General features: G+C 35.7%; 2 protein-coding genes across 3 annotated transcripts; one reads left to right on the top strand and one right to left on the bottom strand.

Moving 5' to 3' along the window:
* Positions 1 to 416: 416 nt before the first annotated feature.
* Positions 417 to 9410, bottom strand: LOC105643040 (RNA cytidine acetyltransferase 1). The gene is made up of 27 exons (XM_012228078.4): positions 9305 to 9410; positions 8757 to 8868; positions 8553 to 8644; positions 7997 to 8168; positions 7785 to 7907; positions 7094 to 7267; positions 6725 to 6832; positions 6497 to 6630; positions 6318 to 6411; positions 6076 to 6174; positions 5605 to 5741; positions 5348 to 5445; positions 5093 to 5216; positions 4863 to 4950; positions 4662 to 4761; positions 4534 to 4586; positions 4150 to 4326; positions 4033 to 4070; positions 3005 to 3098; positions 2446 to 2625; positions 2239 to 2347; positions 2084 to 2153; positions 1815 to 1962; positions 1410 to 1538; positions 1130 to 1255; positions 906 to 971; positions 417 to 827 (listed from the first exon to the last, which is right to left on the bottom strand). Exons 2-27 carry the CDS (start codon positions 8859 to 8861, stop codon positions 777 to 779), a joined length of 2889 nt encoding a protein of 962 aa, XP_012083468.1. The 5' UTR covers positions 8862 to 8868; positions 9305 to 9410; the 3' UTR covers positions 417 to 776.
* A 569-nt stretch (positions 9411 to 9979) lies between these two features.
* Positions 9980 to 16035, top strand: SK32 (shaggy-like protein kinase 32). 2 transcript variants are annotated; one of them, XM_012228077.4, is made up of 13 exons: positions 9980 to 10411; positions 11801 to 12055; positions 12226 to 12318; positions 13007 to 13066; positions 13186 to 13461; positions 13603 to 13677; positions 14064 to 14120; positions 14213 to 14353; positions 14722 to 14772; positions 14869 to 14964; positions 15043 to 15126; positions 15325 to 15427; positions 15509 to 16035. In XM_012228077.4, the coding sequence occupies exons 1-13, from the start codon at positions 10349 to 10351 to the stop codon at positions 15577 to 15579; spliced, it is 1425 nt and encodes a 474-aa protein (XP_012083467.1). In that variant the 5' UTR covers positions 9980 to 10348; the 3' UTR covers positions 15580 to 16035. The 2 variants fall into 2 exon arrangements, with proteins under 2 accessions (XP_012083467.1, XP_089577804.1); XM_089721678.1 differs by lacking the exon at positions 9980 to 10411 and adding an exon at positions 11486 to 11616.
* Positions 16036 to 16150: the final 115 nt, after the last annotated feature.

Here is a 16150-nt window from a genome sequence, read left to right as displayed (position 1 = left end):
AGAGTGACAGAATCAAACACCGCATGTGGACGGTGGGGCACTCAATTTCTCAACAAATCTCTTGATGAGTGCGAAAGGAAGTTCGCCTTTTCTTCCATGCATGTACTACAGAATTCACGTGTATTCTGTCTTTGAAATTCAACTTACATATTCATCAGTTTAGGTTTCTATTATATTATGTTTGGATAGGAGGAAAATATGGGAGGAAAAAAAAAAGGTGAGGAAAATATTGGAGAAAAGTCATTTTACTTTGTTTGAGAATAAAGAAAAAAAAAATTAAATGAAAAAAAGGTGCACAAAATTCCTCTTGGCTTATAAAAATTAAATCTCTCTATATTAGAAAGAAAAATGAGACATGTTCTATTCATAGATAATTACAATAATACCTATTCATATTATAGTTCTCAAAATATATAAGAATAAAAATAAAAATTTTAATTTGTAATTTTTAAAATAAGGAAAAATAGTTATTTTCCTCACATACAAATAAGAGAATTCGAACTAAGTGTTAAGTTTTCATATGGGCATTAATCGTATCATAAGCATTTATAAATATATCCTGTTTAATCTCCCAATAATCTTTAAAAAAAAAAAAAATCTATAATAGCTTAAAGACTTGCATTCTTTCTCTTTTGACTTCTAATAATTCTTTCAGCCCTTTTACGTTTCTCTGATGCGTCTCTGTTGGACTTCACACTAAGAAGACCAATAGCAGATATTTTACTACATTTTTGAAGAGCTTGTGTAAATTCAGTGTCTCTATTGTTAATGGAATATTACTGCAGTAAATCCGGATTCAGCTGATCCAAATCCGTTCTTGTCTTCTCCTGCATTCATCATAAAAATTAACTTGTGTCCAGTGGACGTGGTAGGTAAATTTATCCGAGGACAGTTGAAACACTCACCGTCACAAGCCTTGCACCATCATTTAGATCTTCATCAACTGACACACTGTGAGGCTCCAACGAAACCTAATTCCACACAGATCAATGTCACGAGCTGTTAGAAATGCATGCTCTTCTTTTTTAAAAAAAAAAAAAAGAGGAGGAGAAGGAGAAGTAGAAGAAGAGGAGTGCGTTTGAAACTCGGTGCTATTTTGAAAGACATTAGTAAGATGCATCCAACTTACCTTCCTTTCTTGAGAGAAACTTGCATCCAATTCCTTGGTTAAAACACCATATAAGTAGTTGTAAAATTTCACCATAACCTTGCGGAAGAGATGCAGGATTTGCTGCCTTTCTAGCTTCAATTTTCCCTGATTCCCAACCAAACACCCCCCGCACACACACATGCACATGGCAGAAGTCAGGTAAAAATATTAGGCATAAGAAATGAACTTTGAAGAATCAGTAAAACTGTTCTGTAGAAAAGGAGGAAAAGCGCACAATTCCTTATTAAATGTTTCAAACCTCAATGTAAGTTACATCATGAAGCTGCAAGCCCATGCATAACAACAGAGATGCTTGGAGATATGACAGTGTAATTGGGATCTTCTCTTCAAAGTAGTAATAAGCGAAGAGTGGTACGAGGTGCTTGACCTGAATCACATTAAAAAGAACATTCATTTCCATTAACAATTTAATCCCCAAACACATCCCTGCCACAGAAGAAAAATAAACGTATATATGCATTGCCCATTTATATAGTCTACCAAGTCATATATCCTAAGGACAGGTGATATTAGCCACTCGGACTTTATGCTGATACTCACTAACACTGCAAATGATAAGTGAAAAATAACAAAGCAGCTGGAAATGGATGGTTTAGCCTATTGATGCACGTAGTATCTGATAGCAGCCAGTCAAGCACCTCACCTTCCCAAAATCCTTACGGTTATTAGCATAACACTCCAGCAATTTTAATTCATCCGGAGAGCAAATCAATTTTACCAAAACAGAGGATTCCTTTTCTGAACATGATGAAGCCTCATTTTCTGAGAAGTTGATCTTTGGATCCAAGATGCTACAAAGAAATGAGGGAATTAGTCATAAGAGGGAATTAGTCATAAGAGGGAATTAGTCATAGTCATATGGACAAACTTCCTCGGTTTGTTCCTAACAAAATTCTGTGTGTACAAGTTTACCTCATGGCAAGCTTATAATCTAACTCCTTGAAGCACAAAGGAAAGCGTTTCACAAACTTTCTCTTGAAACCTGTGAAAGGTGATGATTTATACGATATAAAAAAATTGAAAGAATGAAATTTGCTAGCCAAGAAATCTCTGATAAAGTCGCTCACACTGATAGAAGGGAGTAAGAAAGTTTAGGGGACCCAAACCATCATGTTCAATGTCATCAGTCTCCAGTGGCTTCAATACCATGCAACTATGCTCACCAGTTATGTCATTCTGATGCATCAAAAGATAAAATTCATCAAATGAAGCATCTGTATATTTGATGAAATGAAGAAACCGAGAAAATTCTTAAAATTGCACAAAATCTTAACTGGTTTATCACATATGTAAAAAGGTGTAAATTTATGTTTCTTCCAGAATCGAAAAAGATCCTTGTTAAGCCCAAAAGAAACACCAACGTAATTAATTTTCTCAGGCTGTCTTTCACGAGGATGTGTCAGCAAAGGTGGAAGGTTTTTCCTAGGAGCAATGGTTTCTTCTGACAAGGAGACCTGCAATTACAATCATTAGCATTATTTCTGCAGATAATAAGATACCAAACCCAACTCCTTCCCCCAACCCATATCTCACTCATCACCCAAGATAATGAATAATTAAAAGGTGAAAAGGAGGGAAAAAGGAATATGCATCATCACTATGAAAATTTTTGGCTTTGTATGTGAAAGGAAAGGGGAAAATAATAAGTTTCTTTTTCTTTTTTTTTTAACTTATTATCATTATTATTATTTATTATTTGAGAGGGGAAAATAATAATAATATTCTTTCTTTTTTGTTGAACTTATTACTATTATTATTATTATTATGAACTACATCCTTTCCATATGCTAAACCAACAAAAACACAAAAACCAACTATAGTAAACAGCCAAACCTCCTTTGCAGCTTGAATGACGCTGTCATGAAACCTCACCACATTCTCCTCAACAATTATCTCCCCAGTAGAAGTCAACTTTCCCTCGTAATACCTGAAGTTGATCATTTCTTGTTACAAGAATGACTGAATAAAAACTTAAATGAACAGCTAAATAAGATGATTGTATTTTGGTTCTCTAATCATATCCATGGCTGAGACCAACCATTTCTCTGCCTCACTATTCGTCCTAGACAAATTCCAAAGTAACCATGTTGGTACAGAAGTTGAGGACACTATATGAACTGCTAACAGTATTAAGGAATAATATATGGTCATAGGCCATAGGAAAGCTGGCATGGGCTTTTGATTTGGCCATTTGGGATGCAGTCCTCGTGAATCTAAGATATCTATTAGAGAATCTTGTATCGTGAGCTATCACACAACTTTCAGGCTCACAAAGTTCAATTACACAAGGTATATACTTCACTCCTCATTCTTGTGGCCCTACTTGTTGCCTTTTGTTTTTCAATTTATTAACATTTGTGCATATCAACCCTTAAAATTGTGAAAAGGGTACTTTTAGTAGATCACAGATGCATTCAAAAAGATTTGGAATCTTACTATTTTATACTAGTGATAAGAACGAAAAGATACTCATGAGAGCATTTTACATTATTCAAAGTAAGTTATTGATTTCAAAGAAGAGTCGGCCACTAAGTAGTAGTAATATAGTTTAAAACTAGATTAACTAGATTTTTTTTTGTTCCAAGAGAATTGCTTTGTTTTAACTATCCTTCAAAAGAAAAGGTTTCCAAAAGAGCAGTTATCCCTTTCATACAGCAACAGTGGAATTTACAAAGAACACAGAAGCAAAGCAGGAAAGGCAGAATATGCTGGGTATTAGATTCCTTTCCGTAAAAGCAGGATAAAATTTCCACATTATCATATGCAAATAAATTAGACAAACCCCAAGAGTAAAAACAATTAGATATATTTTTCTGTTACTTTTTTTCCTCAACAAAAGAGTAGAATGAATTGAAGCTCACCTTGTTAGAAGATCCACGGCAGCTGAACCATATCCATGCTGCAAACCAATCAAATGGGCATAAGGATTAGAAGGATTGCTATTACCAAGGAAAAAAGATGGGATATCTGAAGAATACCCCTAGAGCGCTGGGGTGAACTGCTATTCTGACAATGCGAACACCTGATAGGTTTGGAAAATCTGTATTCTCAAACTCTTCACAGAACTTCCATGGAATTTGATCACCTGAGGGAAGGTGTCCCATTTGCAAGCTCTGTAGTGCAGATTTGCGTGAAATCTCTCCTTCAAGGCACACCTTTGAAAAAAAAAATGGAAAACGCATTCATGTTCATAGTTTCACGTACTCGAAGGAAAATAATTAGAAATAACTGGAAGGCAAATCAAGAAAGGAAAAGTTTAATCAGTGGTGCATGAATGAAGACTATAATTCAGAAAGAGGGAGAAGATAAATGCATGAGATAATGACAGAGTAAACAAGAAAAGGACATTTATTGATACTAACTTGGATAACACACAAAATATCTGGCAGAATGTTTTTTGCCTCATTAGCAGGTCCTGCAAATAGTGGCTACAATGAACATCCACATAGGTGGAAAACGCAACTCAATGCTTTGGACTTAAAAAACATACCAAGAAGCACAAATAGATGATGAGCTGGAGCATCAGCCATTAATTGCAGATCATTAGGAGAGTTTCTATAGTGCGAAGAAACATAAAGAGCCACCATTTGCTGTTAAAAAAATTAGAAAAGAGAAACGCATAACTAGAGTTAGAAGGAAATTAGGAAGCCTCACTAAAAAAATGAACAAAGCCTTCTAGATTTCCAAATACCTGCAGAAATATTTCACTTTCTTTGTGGAAGGAGAACAAAGTGTCTCGATTTACATAATACAAATTGCATTCTGTAGGATGCGGTAACCTAGCAGTTTAACAGAAAAAAAAAAAAAAAAAAAAAAAAAAAAAAAAAAAAAAAACATTGACAACAATAACAGAGGGGAAAAGAAGAGAGGAAGGATGAATGGGCATTCAACACTTCAAACTTTCAACAAAATTAAGAAAACCTCGTAATCGGTGGTATGCAATTCACAGCATCCAAGCAAAGTAAATTGTTAAGCCAAGACTCTATGGGATCTCCCGAAGCATATCGGATGGGCTCCCTTAATTCTATCTTCTGGAAAAGGTTACCTGCAATTAATAAGTTGTTTGATGTAATATCTCACCAGTGTAGTTGAAGGCCCAAGGTGCGCTAAGACGCAAAGGGTCCAGGAACCTGAAGCGCAATTTGATAGAAAAATCAAATGGGTGCTAGATTTTACCAAATGAACTGGAACTAGCACTGCAAGCAGGAATCTGACTTTGCTTTTCTAAAAGACTGAAAAGTTTCAATGACAAAGAGCGACCTGTGCCTTCATATCTGAAACAAATACATGCCGTCTTTTACAAATATTAATTTATACGTGTTGTGTGTGTATGTGCGTATTTTCCCTGGAAAATCTCCAGAACATTAATGCTTGCTTGTAGATTGATACAGCCTTATGAACTAGGAGAAAAGAGTGACAAGTGTACATCATACCCATTCACTGTAGAAGATATAAAAACCAGATATTGCCCAAGCAATGACTTGACAACAGGCAACGGAACAGCTGCTGCTTCATCAATAACTAGAAGTTCGGCTTGGCAGAGTTTTACATTTTCATGAGGCTGGATATACTGTTAAAAATGCAAATTTAAAACAATTGCACAGAAAAACTCAAATTACGCTGCATATTACGTTAACATATCTTGCTTTAACTTTACCAATGGAACAAAATATCAATGATAAGTATTAATGGTTCGGTTGAAGTTCAAAGAGCAAACTGGTTGATATAAAGTCATGGCATAAATAATAAACCATGGTCAAGCACTCAATCCCCCATCCCCAGTCATTTTTTTTTTTTTTAAAAAAAAAGAAGAGATTATAGGCAGTGGAAAGAGCGCGATTCATGGTCTCAGCTTTTAACTGGTTATTCCAAATTCTTCTGAAGATGAGAGAAAATTAACACACCTGAACTATTTGTTTATGTTCTTTGAAAACATTTATTTGTGTAACTGTCTTTCGGAGCTCAGGATTTGTGCTTCTGACCAGATCGTAATGCAAATGTTCCTGAAAAGTGATCAAATTGCCGATGGAAATCATATTCCGCAAGCTAACGTGAGCTGGAAAAATTAATACAGAAATGACTACCAAAAGGAAAAAACAGAAATGACTGTATAGGCCAAGGACAGTCAACAGCGACAAGTACAGACCTCGTAATTCAAGGCACGTAGTCCCCTACAAATGAAATCAAAAACTGATTTCAAGTTTTCAGGGGAAGGAGCAGTGACAAAAATACGTGAGTACCTGCATACATGATGGTCCTTTAGAAAAATTAAAAAGTACAGTATTTTGGATATTAGTGCAAACTGAAGTAAAGAAGCTGCCCTACCCTGCAGCTATAGCTCCTGCAATTGCCAAACCCAAAGATGCAGATTTACCCCGTCCACGAGAAGATGTCAGTGCAATAGTGCTTTGAAATGCTTTATCCAAAATGGCATCAAGGAAGGTTGAAACAGATTTTCCCTAAATAAATCCAAATACAAACATAGTACAGTAATACTCAACAATAATACCGGCATGAGCTTATATTTTGAGGACTAAAAGGTACCAGACCAACCTGATCCAATGTTGTACATATCCGAAGTAAAGGCCCAGCAGGTAAAACATCATGAAGTTGTTCCTTCAAATTTCTTAATTCTTCTTCTTTACCCATGGAATCATAATCCTTTCGAAGGAATTAAAAGGGCTCAAAAAAACTTGGGCTATGAAGTGTCAAACACTTGAATTTATATTAAAAGTTTCATTTCGCTCCAGTGAATTCATAATTATCACCAGATAGAAATTAGGAGCAATATCCATGGTTGTTGATCTCTTGCAAGCACATAAAAAAACCTCTTTTCTTAACAACAAAAATTCTCAAATATTTTTGAAGACGAGAAAAATAAATAAAGTTTTATTCCTTCATAAAAAAATGGAAAGGGATTACCTCAGGTGCAGATGGCCTGATGATGGACTTCACATGTGATGAAATTGGCAAAACGTTAAGCTCATCGTCCATGACCAAGCATGCTTTGCATGATGCAAGAGACAGAAGAAATCGTTCATTGAACCGAGAAACTATTTCAGAATGTGACTCTGTTCTAAACCTTTCATGAACATCCTGAGCAGAGCGTGAAACAAAATTCATTATATGTTCATAGACAGATATATAAATATACAGAATATGACTCTCTCTCTCTCTCTCTCTCTCTCTCTCTATATATATATATATATATATATATATATACAAATCAAAGAAATGGAGAAGGGATCAGAAGTGAGATGTTTTATCTGGCTCTGACCAAACTAATGCAAATCCTGCTTTCTTATTACTTTGGTAATTAATCACCTGGTTCTTATTTTCTAAATTACAAATCAGCTAATTATGTACAAAACTATGAAGCGCCCGAAATTCGCATATGTTTAATTATAAGCAACCCCATTATTTTCATTCACTTGAAGCCCCGAGTTAGTTTTCCAATTCTAATGATTTCAAAATTTGTACTTAAATGGTCAAAATGATAGAGTAGCAACTGATGATGTCATTTTATTCAAATGGAGAGAATCCTTGAAACTGCTGAACATAATTTGATAATTAGCATAAAGAGACAAACAAGAGTGGGAACAAACAGACGAACCATGACCATTGTGCAGAGACTGGTAAGCGAAGTGAGCGTATGAAGAAGCAAAACCACCAAACCACCACCTTCCACAGTTTCAACAGTTCTTGCAAGAATGTTTGGTGTCAAAGCTTCAAAATCCTGGATAAGGGCAAGCAGATAAAAGAATGAGAATAACTTGACAAAGAAAGATAACAATGACAAATTTTGTGAACTTAATGAAACTAAACCTGTAAAATACACATGCCATATGTATTCCCAAGTATTCTTTCTGAATCCTTGTATAAGCAATAAGAAACTGCTCCACTTTCAACGAACAAAGAAAATGGATCGGCCTTTTCAGGATCCAGAAGTCCTCTTTGCATTAGCTTCTTAATCTGCTTTGCACGTTTCCTCTTGTGGCTGAATCATACAATCATCATAATCAAACCAACATGTGAAAATTCCACTTCTTCTTGATAGTTCTAAGAAACACTTACGATCTTAAGCAAAACAAAATTTTAATTAGACGAATTTTACATTCAAGGATGGTGTGAATTTCATCAGCTATAACCAGTTTTTGCTTTCAGAATATCAACCTAATTTAAGATACACCATATATAATTAAAGACTTCACAGGGCTCAAATATTTGATTTCTTTCCAAAAGCTGAAGTGATTACCAAAATTTTCCCAACTCATTACATCAATATTTTTCTTTTTTTACTATGAAAATATCATTCTTTTGATTCGGATAAGTGTGATGAATGATGATGAAAACAAAACAAAAGAGGGAAAAAAAAATATACCTGCTAAGTTCTAGTTTTTCCTTGTAACACCACAAAACAGTTGGTCTGGTTTTGGTGACTGCCTTACTCAACATGTAGTGGAGATTCACTATCTGCCACAAAACAATTAAGTTTGAAGACAGTAAACATATATATATATATATATATATATTAAAAAAAAGGTAGATAGAAAATCCAAAGCAAATAGAAAGCATCAAATTGGACCTGATCACGAGACTTGTCGCCAACAATGACAAACATAGAACGATGCCTAGCTTTTACTCCATTTTCAATCAAAGTCCTTATGCGATCATCAACCTTCTTCCTCATGTTGCACCTAAAACAACAAGTCACATACAAGTGAATTTTACACCAATTATATAAATAATAATAATAATAATAATAATAATAATAATCAGAATTTTGCACTTTTCATATTCAATGTCAATAAACACGGTTTGAATGTGCAAACAAGTACAAGCTTGCCACTTAAATTTAACACTGTTATATCAAGTAAGATATTTAGCAAGTGCCAAACTGCCAACGCTAAGAGGATTTGTATCGGACTAAAACCTAAAAGTTCCCACCCTACACGAGTGGATGGAGGCTTCTCGTCAAAAAGGTAATCCAATTTAGCATTGGTCATTATAAAGGACAATTAGAACATTGTAACGCTACTTTGCTAATTCGTTGTAGGCCTATAACTTCATAGCTACGGATACCAACGGTGTTCTAGTTTCGGAATCGGACGAGTGGGAGCCAAGAAGAGTTACCGAATAGAGAAAGCTTTTGGAATAAGTCTTCCAAAAATCGAGCAGGCGGGAGTAGAGTTGCAAGACGAGGGCGACTCCGAAAGCTGGCAATGGCACAGCACGCAAGTTAGCGTCAAGTCGAACTTAAAAAACTTGAACTTCTATCATTTATGCGGAAAGCTACATATGGGTTGGGCCGGTTAGCAAAATAAATTTGGGATTGGAAAAGAACAAATATAAATCAAGCAAACATTGGGCCTAACTGATAGGCCTATCACTCGTCTCCAAATTGAAGTAGAGTCCAAGCCCATTATAATAACTTTGATTAGGCCCAACAATAACAAATGTTTGTTAGCCTGGTCTGGAGAGCGGTTCACAAGCTTCTGAACCGAAATTAGAGCTGAATCCGACCGCAAAAAGAACCGTCAAGGACCAGTCAGAGCATCCGAATATTCCGCTCGCATCGATCTTTGTCTCAAAATCCCTCTCCTGTAATTACTCTAAACAGCACAGGGGTATTGTGTAACATTACACAACCACGCGAGCTGCATTGCTAAAATAATCTCAATATTCGACCGCTGGATCACTATGATAACCAATCGACGGTCAGAAATCTTCCTTTGACTGAAGTACAAAAAAAATTGAAGCTTGGAATGATTGGCTTTCGGCCTTTGGTTGAGCTTTGACCACGGAAAAATCAAAACCAGGAAAAAAAAAAAAAAGACACATGGAGCTCAACAGTGGAAAGAGAATTTTTTGCAGAGGGAGAACAATTTGAGAGAGAGAGAGAGAGAGAGAGAGAGGAAACATAAAACCGAGGGATTTTGTTGCGAGTTTCGTGTTTGGTTATTTTTTTCTGTAATTTTTTTATCTCAAAAATCCTTCTCTCTCACTCTGTTGGAAGCGGAGGAGAGAGAAGGTTGAGTATCTCTCCTCTCTGCCTGAAGTGATTGTTTTTTTGGGGGACTTTTTGAGTTTTACTTTATCTTTTTTAATTTTTTTTGTCTGGTCAGTTTTGGGGATTGAAAGAGAGATTAGGGTTTGGTTTCGGCCGTGACAGAAACCATGAATGTGATGCGTCGATTAAAGAGCATTGCTTCTGGTCGGACATCTATATCCTCTGATCCTGTAAGTTCAAATCTTTTTCCTTGCATTTTAATTTTATCCTAAATGTCTGTTTGCTAAGGTGAAGGATAATGGGAGGTTATGTAATATGAATTTATAATTAGCTAATCGCGGTTGAGCAAAGGTGTTATTTTTTCCCGCTCCATTTATATATTTTTGGCGCTGATGGGTTCATGATCAGGAATCTATATTGGGTTTGTACATTTGCATTTGTTATATTCAGATTTGTAAAAGATATATTAGTTGTTTTTGGGCAATTTTTACTGAGGTTTGATGGATCGGTGATTCAGATTTCGATTCATCGGTTTTCTGAATTTGTGCCTTCATGTGGTAGGCAATAAGCATAACTCGCGCATATTTTCACAGTATTATAATTTGAAAGGCTATTTAGAGGTGAAAACGAAATTATTGTTCCTGGAATTAGCCTCTCTATTCAGTCTTCATTGCCGGGTTTTATTTTTCCTTTGGCTTTTTCAAAATATCTGTTTTGTGTTTCTTTCGGCCTTTAAGGTATTTTTATTGTTGGCTCAGCAATTTTGGTATGTGACGTTGTATCTCAGGTGTAACGTGTGCTTATATTGAGCACTATTTACATTGGTTTTATTTTGCTTGTAGTTTTCTAAAAATGATGTAATATCTCTTTTTGATTATTATTTTACTTGGTAATTGATATGGAAATATAGATTAGTGGTTGGCTAGTCTGAAGAGTATTGTTGTTGCAGTGGTTGATGGGTCAAATCTCAATTATTGGTTCTTTCCTAAGAATGGTTAATATGTATCTTTGTTATTATTATTATTATTATTATTATTATAAATAAGGTTGAAGGTGAGAGTATCTGGCGTGTGCGTGTTTGTATGTGATGCTAGCTTCAGTATGGAGAAAAGTGCTGGATAACTCATCCATTTAAGGTGTTCTGTCATTATGTGATGTTGACTATGAAATCTTATGATTGATTTGCAATTAAGAGGAGTGTCAACTATCAAATGTCAAAAGAGAATCACATTTAATCTTATAGATCAGCTGTATTTTCTAAGTGCTAAAGCAGAATCACATGTAATCTTATAAATCATTTATGGCTCTTAACTGCTTATTGAAGGGATTGTGAACCAACCTGAATTGCATCAATGTCATTATGGGTTTTTGGAATCAGCGTATAACGCAGCTTTTGATCCATTATTATTGGTCTAACATTGAGGGAAAATTCAAAGTAATAATTTCATATTCTTGTTCTAATAATCAAATTGCAAATAGGCCTGAGCCTACAAATTTGGCATGGGCTAGATGTCCATACTTATTTATGTAGCATTTTATTCTTGGATTCTGTCATGGTGTAAAAATGTGTGATTGACTGCATAATAATAAATGTGATTCTTTTTCTTTTTCCCCTTTAGGGTGGGGACTCCTTGACCAAGAGAGTGAAGGTTGATCAAGATACAGATCACAAGATCGATGGAGAATTAATTCAAGATGAGAGAAGTGCCACGGGTATGGAGCAGCATATGGCTTCTACATCACTGGAAAATGCTGCAAGCACATCAGACGCAACTTCGATGACCAGAACAGAAAAATCAGGTTATGATCAGCTTCCCAAAGAAATGCGTGAAATGAAGATCAGGGATGAAAAAAACGCCAACCATGATGAAAAGGTAATCTTTTTTAGTACACTGTAATAACTACTCAACATTAGCAAGAATGAAGAGATTATGTAATGGATTCTTTACTATGTCTGTTTATTGTGGCAATAATGATTTGTCCAGATAGTCTCAATTGATATTTGTTATTTAATAGCCATTTTCTGTCTGATTGCACTATGAAGGATATGGAGGCTGCCATTGTGAGTGGTAATGGAACTGAAACAGGTCAGATAATTGCAACTACAGTGGGTGGTCGAAATGGAAAACCGAAACAGGTCAGTTAGTTATTCTGTTTAACTACTGTTCTTGAGTGCTGTTTCATAACTTGTTTTTCCTTGTGTAGTTCTTAAGTTGCTATTCTTTTACTGTGCATGTTTTCCTTTTTCAAACTTCGCATGCTAAAGATTGATCGATGTAAGCAGATACTTTGCTTTTCAGATTTTTGTTTATTTAAATGTCTTGATTCCTTTACATAGCTTATTGCTCACTTGAACATATTTATACTGTAAACTTGTGTTTGTATCTGTCTGTAGTCAGACTAGATTTATAAAACCATTCTTAGGTCCTTAGTTACAAGCTTCAGCTTTTAGGTTAAATGCTCCGTTTGGTGTGGTAACAAAGTCTCTTTGAACAAAATGGCTGGAGCTCAAATCCTAGTAGTCATCATCTTAAGGTTTTCGCATGAGGTGATATGTTAGAGGTATAAAGCTTATTCTTGGGCCCATGTCAAGAAGCTTGAGGTTTTACGTTGGATTGTTTGTTAACATATCATGCATTGTCATTTATCATTCTGATCCAAGAATAGGTGAGAATGTCCCAAGACCGAAGGTTATGATTCTTAAGTCCATGTCATTGTCACCACATTTACTTTGGCCCTTAGGCAGTTTGTGCTATGTTTTGATTTATGTATATTGGTTTTTGGGGACAATATTGCTAACAATTTTGTTATTTCTTTTGTCCCAGACAATCTCATTCATGGCAGAGCGAGTGGTCGGAACTGGTTCTTTTGGTGTTGTCTATCAGGTATGTGGAATAATCAGCGTGTAAAAAGCATTCAGATCTATTTATTGTTTTACGTCAAGACAGATAATGATGCCTTTCTCTTCTCCTTTTCATTTCACATTTTCCTGTATATGCTGTAGGCTAAGTGCTTGGAATCTGGCGAAGCAGTTGCAATAAAGAAGGTGCTGCAGGACAGGAGATACAAGAATAGAGAACTTCAGATCATGCGCTTACTTAACCATCCTAATGTTGTTGAGCTGAAGCACTGTTTCTTTTCAACTACTGAAAAGGAGGAATTATATCTTAACCTTGTGCTGGAGTATATACCTGAGACAGTCCACCGAGTATCTAGGCAGTACAACAAGATGAACCACCAAAACATGCCTTTTATATATGTGCAACTTTATACATACCAGGTAAAATTTGTAAAATACGTATGTTTGTCTGTTTGTTGATGGGTTTTCAAATCTTTATGATATGAATTGTGGAGGTGATTTAGCTAAGTTGGTTATAGTTTTTTTGTGGGAAATAAACAATCTGCTCTTTTTTCTCTGTAGATTTGTCGAGGTCTAAATTACTTGCATCATGTAGTTGGTGTTTGTCACCGTGATATTAAGCCACAGAATTTACTGGTAAGGTTTACTTGTTGTCTTTCTGTCGTCATTTAGATAACTTGAAACTTTGATCCTTGCACAAGTTTTTACTTATTGCTCAACATGGAAGGTTTTATTGGCTACTATGCACCTTGTTGTGAGGAAGATTACCACTTGTAATGGATTATTGTGTTTCAAAAATTTTCAGTTTAATAAAGGAAAACATTTGCCATTGGTAAAGTGAAAAAGGAAAAATAGGCATCAACTGGCTAGTTTATGTGTTTTCTGGGCCCCTGGATACTATTAGGCTGAGAAAAAGATTTCGTGATTCCTGTAGTCTTGTAGCAGCAATAACTTGCCTACCTGAAGTTTGATGCTTATATGTTTACAAAACATCGTTCTTGAAGTTTTAAAATATTTTGCAGGTCAATCCCCATACTCATCAGCTAAAGATATGTGATTTTGGGAGTGCAAAGATGTTGGTATGTTGTTTGGTTGTTTTGTTTTTACCAGTTGGAGTTAAAAAATAGTTCATTTATGTAAAACTAAGGGCAATTTAACATCTTATGTTTAGGTGCCAGGTGAACCCAACATATCATATATTTGCTCACGATATTATAGGGCACCAGAGCTTATATTTGGGGCTACAGCATACACAAATGCAATTGATATGTGGTCTGTTGGTTGTGTCTTGGCTGAGCTACTTCTTGGTCAGGTGGGTCTATCTCATCCATTCATTTTGGCCTTTTTGTAATGAGTTTGACTGAATATCTGTGGCAGATTGTTTATGCCAAAATTTCCATCTTCCATTATAGTGCCATTTGGTGGACTTTCAGTTTGGTCTACATATTGCATTACTGATAATGTATAACCCTTTTAATTCATCCTCCTAAATAGAACTTTGAAATTGCACTCTCCTCTGGTTGCGTATTGCAGAGCGTAAGATTGTTGAGCATTTGATATTATCAACTGTTAATTTTATCTATGAATTATCTTTTTAGTATCTACCATTTAAGGTGTGTGTAGTCATGTCAACTTCTGATGTCATCTGGGTTTTGCCCTTTTCTTTTTCTGCTTTTGCAGCCACTGTTTCCTGGGGAAAGCGGAGTTGATCAGCTGGTGGAAATCATTAAGGTATATTATGTAGTAGTTTTTTGTGTTCAAGTTAATCTTGTTTATATGTTTGGCAAATTTCTCACTCTCACTCCTTGTTTGGTCGTCTAAAATTAGGTTCTGGGAACACCAACTAGAGAAGAAATTAAGTGCATGAATCCCAATTACACTGAATTTAAGTTCCCTCAGATTAAAGCTCATCCATGGCACAAGGTATGTTCTTAGTTTTATCAAGATCTGCTTACCTCATATATTATTGGCATAAAGTCTTATTAATTTTTCAATCTGCAGATATTTCACAAGCGAATGCCCCAAGAAGCAGTGGATCTTGTATCAAGGCTACTGCAATACTCGCCAAATCTACGTTGCAGCGCTGTAAGAATATTATACTTAACACCTTGGATGGAATCGATCAGTTTTGGGTTTTGAGAACTGTTAAATACTGTTTCATTTTTATGTGCTACTTGTTTTTCGAAGTTGTCCCCACCTTGCATTAACTATATGTTTCTGCCTTGTTGCAAACGCATTTGGAGGGAAAATCTAATAACCTAGTTTATATTTTCTGGATCTCAGCTGGAGGCATGTGCTCATCCTTTCTTTGATGATTTGAGAAATCCCAATGCATGCTTGCCTAATGGACGAGAACTACCTCCCTTGTTCAATTTTACAGCGCAAGGTAGGCTAATTTATCATTCTTATCCATCGTGTTTCACCAATGATTTTTCTTTGCATTTCTCATTCCAAATGCCGCCTGCAGAGTTGGCTGGTGCATCTGCTGAACTGTGTCAACGTCTCATTCCAGAGCATGCAAGAAAAGAAGATTGCTAAACCTGAGATGGTGAAATCAGTAGACAATGCAACTCAATTTTGGATGCTTAGACACCCACGCAAACCATTCTGCCTGCCCATTGTTGAGGCTCAACCATCTTTGACCTCCAGATGGGGATGGTTAAGATAGATAATAGGAGAGTTTTACAAGATTAGGCTGGTGGATATGCCGTCAGAAATACTTTTTGGAGCTGCAGATTGAAGTATCCAGTTGAATTAAGGGTACTGGCGATGAGGTTCCAACTTCCAAGACCATTTCCTTTAGAATGTGGTGTTTATATGCTCAATGAGTTGTTACAACTGTGTTATCATGTTTCTCGTATATGGTTTATGGGCATTCGTTGAGAAGAATTAAACAGATCATCTAGATGAATTATGATGTCTACATTTTACCTGGTTCCTTCGGGTGTTATATCAAAATTCAATTTTCCGGGTTATGTCCGGTTTCTGCCAAAAGATGGATAGAAAAAAAATAAGCAATCATCCTTGCCAACAGCAGTCAAAGTATTACATCAAACTTTGAGAAAAAAAAATATATATTGGCCATGAATAATCTGCTTCACGTTTTGAC

Source organism: Jatropha curcas, chromosome 5 (genome assembly GCF_041381405.1).
Source record: "Jatropha curcas cultivar XTBG-Jc1 chromosome 5, XTBG_Jcur_1.0, whole genome shotgun sequence".
NCBI classification, from domain to species: domain Eukaryota; kingdom Viridiplantae; phylum Streptophyta; class Magnoliopsida; order Malpighiales; family Euphorbiaceae; genus Jatropha; species Jatropha curcas.
This window is presented reverse-complemented; position numbering and strand designations above follow the sequence as displayed.

Coding starts and splice junctions, on each gene's coding strand:
- LOC105643040 (XM_012228078.4), bottom strand. CDS start 8,861: ATGAGGAAGAAGGTTGATGATCGCATAAGGACTTTGATTGAAAATGGA. Junction 8,169..8,552: donor GAAAAACTAGAACTTAGCAG/GTATATTTTTTT, acceptor TGTATGATTCAG/CCACAAGAGGAAACGTGCAA. Junction 1,539..1,814: donor ACCGTAAGGATTTTGGGAAG/GTGAGGTGCTTG, acceptor AATGTGATTCAG/GTCAAGCACCTCGTACCACT.
- SK32 (XM_089721678.1), top strand. CDS start 11,542: ATGGGTTTTTGGAATCAGCGTATAACGCAGCTTTTGATCCATTATTAT. Junction 12,056..12,225: donor ACGCCAACCATGATGAAAAG/GTAATCTTTTTT, acceptor TGCACTATGAAG/GATATGGAGGCTGCCATTGT. Junction 15,127..15,324: donor CAAATCTACGTTGCAGCGCT/GTAAGAATATTA, acceptor TCTGGATCTCAG/CTGGAGGCATGTGCTCATCC.